The 5,359-nt window shown below is 38.0% G+C and overlaps 1 protein-coding gene across 1 annotated transcript; it reads right to left on the bottom strand.

Annotated features, from left to right (window-relative positions):
* Positions 1–2,039: 2,039 nt before the first annotated feature.
* LOC134680035 (glycylpeptide N-tetradecanoyltransferase 2-like) lies at positions 2,040–3,629 on the bottom strand. The gene has a single exon (XM_063539017.1). The coding sequence runs from the start codon at positions 3,549–3,551 to the stop codon at positions 2,136–2,138; it is 1,416 nt and encodes a 471-aa protein (XP_063395087.1). The 5' UTR covers positions 3,552–3,629; the 3' UTR covers positions 2,040–2,135.
* Between the last annotated feature and the right edge of the window lie 1,730 nt (positions 3,630–5,359).

The following is a 5,359-nucleotide window of genomic DNA, read 5'->3' as shown; positions in this document are numbered from 1 at the left end:
GTTGCAACGTTAAAAAAATATCATCAGATAAAAGCCAGCCTAAACGGGACGATCAAATGGACCGATTTGACCAAGAAAGAAATTGGCGCCAATCTCAAATTTTAACGTGGTGATATTTAAGTGGTATCCAGCTGAGATTTGTAGATAAAGACCTATTTTGTGTATATTTTCAAAATTTTAGACCCATTAGTTTCGGACATAAAAGAGGGAATGGTCATTTTTTGCCTATTTTCTTAAACTACTTCCAAAGTATTTATTTTAAAATTATAAAATATAAATATACAGGGTGGAAAGATAAGTCGGGCCCTGGAGGGAAACTACCTTAAATCCTTAAGCTGGCTTATTTTACTTAAAGGAGACATTCCTTTATTTTTAAAAAGAAACAAAACTGAATTCAAAGATTTTCTAAAACTCGCTTGCCTCGCCCGGGACTCGAACCGACTAAAAATTCCAAAAAATAAAAACTCGCAATTTTATTCTACTAGTCGATACAGTTAATGTTAATGATAACATTTCCCCAAGAAACATTAGGTCTTACACTCGTCTGTCGTACAAAATATCCATAAAAATCTAATATTTAGTACTTAAGATTTTTTTAGACAAGCCAAATTGAAGAAATAAAGAAAAAAACTTTGAATGCAGTTTTGTTTCTTTTTAATTAAAAATAAAGGAATGTCTCCTTTAAGTAAAATGAGCCAGCTTAAGGATTTAAGGTAGTTTCCCTCCAGTGGCCTATTTTATAAAGCTACAAGTTACAATTTACAAGCGGAAGTCTCGTTCTAACACATAGGGTTAGAAAGAGACTTCCGCTTGTAAATTGTAACTTGTAGCTTTATAAAATAGGCCACAGGGCCCGACTTATCTTTCCACCCTGTAGATGGTCAAGCAAATCTTGTCAGTAGAAAAGGGCGCGAAATTCAAATTTTCTATGATACGATATCCCTTCGCACCTACATTTTTCAAATTTGCCGCTTTTTAGGGTTCCGTAGCCAAATGGCAAAAAAAGGGAACCCTTATAGATTCGTCATGTCTGTCTGTCTGTCCGTGTATGTTACAGCCACTTTTTTCCGAAACTATAAGAACTATAATCTTAAAACTTGGTAAGTAGATGTATTCTGTGAACCGCATTAAGATATTCACACAAAAATAGAAAAAAAAAACAATACATTTTGGGGGTTCTCCATACATACTCCATACTTAGAAAAATATATGATGTACATACCATGCAAACTTCCACGGAAAATTGGTTTGAACGAGATCTGGTAAGTAGTTTTTAGGGTTCCGTACCCAAAGGGTAAAACGGGACCCTATTACTAAGACTTCGCTGTCCGTCCGTCCGTCCGTCCGTCCGTCTGTCACCAGGCTGTATCTCACGAACCGTGATAGCTAGACAGTTGAAATTTTCACAGATGATGTATTTCTGTTGCCGCTATAACAACAAATACTAAAAACAGAATAAAATAAAGATTTAAATGGGGCTCCCATACAACAAACGTGATTTTTGACCAAAGTTAAGCAACGTCGGGAGGGGTCAGTACTTGGATGGGTGACCGTTTTGTTTTTGCTTTTTTTGTTTTTTTTTTTGCTTTATGGTACGGAACCCTTCGTGCGCGAGTCAGACTCGCACTTGCCCGGTTTTTTTTAATACGTCATAAATCGTAAACCGCAATTTTATTATGTTACTCGCTGGTACGGAACCCTTCATGGGCGAGTCCGACTCGCACTTGGCCGCTTTTTTAAAATAGTATATCTAAGTAAATCTATAAACTGAAAAGACTAGGTACAGAAGACTCACTCTAACAAAACGCGCCTGTTACGATCAGGACAGATATGGCCGCTAGGCGGTGACAGCGCCACGCGCGGCTTATGGCAAACCCCAAAATTTTAGCTACCTATAGCAAAGCGCCGAAATCGCGGAGTGAGACACGCCTGACAATGGCCAGGGCGTGGCATGGCCCATCCTTCACCACTGTGTACTGGGGCCTTTACATTTCTAACAATATACTTAGAGGATTAGGCTATTTTAAATGAAAGAACAATTTAGAACTAAAACTATAATTCTGAAAAAAAAACACTTCAATAAAGTGACAAAAAAGAAAACATTGGCTATTAAAATACCAATCTAAACATTTTGGTTATTGCAGGACTAAACCAATTTTATTTGGTGTCATGCTAGGACACCGCCAATTGTACAGGTAGTACTGCAGATTACCATCACCTATGCCAAATTTCAGTGGCTCCAAGAACTCCTTATTCTCCATCAAGTCCAATGCATTGAAAACATCAAACCCTGAGTTCTTTGCAGTTATCAACGCATCATGCATTAAATCAACCCACGGGGTTTTAGTGGACACATTGTAAAATGCATAAGCAGCTTTCAGTGTTTTGTGCACAGGGTGGTAAACAACAGTGGATGGCAGTGTATAATAACTGACAAAGTCTGTAATAGAACCATCGGCAGCTTCCACAACAAAGCTGTCAATAATATCTGGCTGTGGAGTAAACCAGTGCTTAAAGTCCTCCTCATTAAAAATTGGAGTCAAATCAAACTTACTCAAGTAGTTATTCAATAATGGAACAACTTTTTCAGAATCTTGAGGCTCTAATTTCCGAAAACCTGGAGTTTTAGGCAAATCTGGGAGTTTAAAAAGTTTAAGAGTTCTTTGCATGGTCATGTTTCTCGACAGGTGACTAAATTTAATGTCGATTAGTTTTTTTGGGTTGAGGGATCTATGCCAATAGCGGCATGTAGCAATTGGTTTAGGCAGCACAATTCCAGCTGTGTAGACACCTTGGAATATCCCTGTCAAGTTAACTCTCCTAGTTATCTCCCTGATCAGAACAGGAGCAACTCTTTTAGCACGGAGCTTTTTGTGCACACAAAGAAAGTTTATTTCAACAACAGTTTGCACATGATCATAGATCCTCAACTGAGCAGGTATAGCAGAAATAAAGCCCACTAATCTTCCCGACTTCACAACACGCACACCGCAGTGCCAATCCATCCTCCAACCAGGAGGCTGAAGTGCCCACTTGAGGAAATCTGTTTGATAGTCGAAGCGAAACATACAGTCATCATCTTCCACATAATTTTCATTTAGCAATGTGTACAATTCCTTTAAAACCAAAGGCTCATTTAAGTTTAAGGTATCCCAATTAAAGCCATCGGGTAGAGTGTAAGGTTCCGCTCTTATATCCTCTGGTGACTTGGGTGGTTCTATAGGTTCATTAGAAACAATTTTTTCATCCATTTTGGGGACAGGCTGAGTAGACCAAAACTGGTATGACTTGTGGAGTGCTTCCTCAGTTGTCTTAGCTGGTTTCTGCTGTAGATTAAGGACGTCCATTGCCATTTTTAAATCTTTGATGGATATGTTTTGGTGAACGTCACCAGAACTGGGCACGGCCACTATCCCGTCAGCGGCGGGACTTGACCCGCCGTGGTCACCATCTCCGCCACTACGCTTTTTCTTGTTCTTATTCTTCTTTTTAGGTTTGACGTCATTGTCCTTGTGAAGGTCAGTAGACTGTGATGCATTTTGATCATCCATTTTACAGAATACTCAGATAATTATTAATTTATGGATGACTAATGGAAATCACGATATCGAGGGTTAATTTTTTTGTGGCAAATTTTTTTTTTTTTTTTCTTTTATGGCATCGCGCTCCTGGCGCATTCAGCCAAACGAGTAAAACGGGGAAACGGAATTAAAGGATTACAACATAACGGATAATTCGGAATTTTGGACAAGGATCAAGGAGAGGTATAGTATAATAAATTATAGTTTTATATTATGACGTGAAAGGAATGAATATAATATTTTAAATACATATGGTGAGGAATCATTAATATGCAGGAGAGATGTAATGGATGTAGGAAACGGAACTTTTATATCTGACAGCTGTCTTAACAATAAGGAACAATCACGTAGGTTACACGCAAAAAATATATGGTTAAGATCAGCGGGATCAGCTCCGCAAATACATGCAGAACTGGCCACGCGATTCAGCAGTTTCAGGTGTTGCGGAGTACATACGTGACCCAACCTCATTCGGATTAACATACTGGTAGCCGGTTTTGGCAACGAAATTTTAGCAAACCATGGTTTGGCAGGAATTGATGTTTGAATGCTCCGATAGTGTAACCCAGGAGCAGTACCTGCACCCGATGTCCACTGGTTCATCCACTCCTGTCGTAGATATAATTTGGGCAGAGCTAATAGGTCTTCAACAACATTTTTAAATGGGAACATGTCTCCACAGCTAATCGCATCTCGAGCTAATTCATCAACTTTTTCATTGCCTTTAATCCCTCTGTGACCAGGAATCCAAGCAATAGAGACAGAATACCCTTGTAGATGACATTTTAACAATAGGCTACGGATTTGATAGATAATTGGATTATGAGATTTAGATTTAAAAGGAAATTTAGATATTGACTGAAGAGAACTTAAAGAGTCTGAAAAAATAATTGTTTTCTTAAGATGCATTATGATGATAAATTCTAATGCTTTCAGGATTCCAAAGCACTCGCCACTGTACACAGAGGATTCTGGAGGCAATTTTATCTTTTGGTAAATATTGGATTGAATGTGAAGAACACCAATACCAACACAGCCATTGGTGGACATCTTAGAAGCATCTGTATACATATGGTTAGCACCCTGACAATCAGTACCAATAAAACCCAGAAATTGTTGGTTTTGATCTATATCATTCTTTGAAATACCTATATTCAGAAGAACCGGTGGGACTAATGTAAGAGACTCATATTCATGCTGAAAAATGGGAAGTGTAGAAGAGCTAACAGAGGGGGCTGAAATAGATTTAAGTTTTTGAAAACTTTTGATTAAACAAGGAGGACTCTTGTGTTTCCAATAATTGGATGTAGTTATTTGAAGAAGGAGGCTAGACAAGATAAACCAGAGTTGGTGATTAGAAAATTGGGAGCAACGGAAAAGAAATCTATCACAAAGATATTGGCGTCGTAAATGGAGTGGAGGCTCAACACACTCAACTTGCATAGCTTTGATAGGGCTTGAATTCATGGCGCCACAAATTATTCTCAGGGCTTTAGATTGAATACGGTCTAGTTTTTGGAATCCAGCTACATATCCAGGCTCTAACAAAAATGTCCCATAATCTAAAATACTTCTTATTAAGGCATTGTACATTAGTTTCATACAAAAAGGATGTGAACCCCACCAAACTCCTGAAACGCACCTGAGGATATTAATATTTTTTTCACATTTAGAAACTATGTAATCACAATGTGGAAGACCTGTTAATTTACTATCTAAAATAACACCTAGGAATTTGGTTTTATCTTTAATGGAAATTGAGCAGTTATTAAATTGCA

This window comes from Cydia fagiglandana, chromosome 3 (genome assembly GCF_963556715.1).
Source record: "Cydia fagiglandana chromosome 3, ilCydFagi1.1, whole genome shotgun sequence".
NCBI lineage: Eukaryota > Metazoa > Arthropoda > Insecta > Lepidoptera > Tortricidae > Cydia > Cydia fagiglandana.
The sequence above is the reverse complement of the archived record's forward strand: the minus strand, read 5'-3'. Positions and strand labels throughout refer to the sequence as shown.

Coding starts and splice junctions, on each gene's coding strand:
- LOC134680035 (XM_063539017.1), bottom strand. CDS start 3,551: ATGGATGATCAAAATGCATCACAGTCTACTGACCTTCACAAGGACAAT.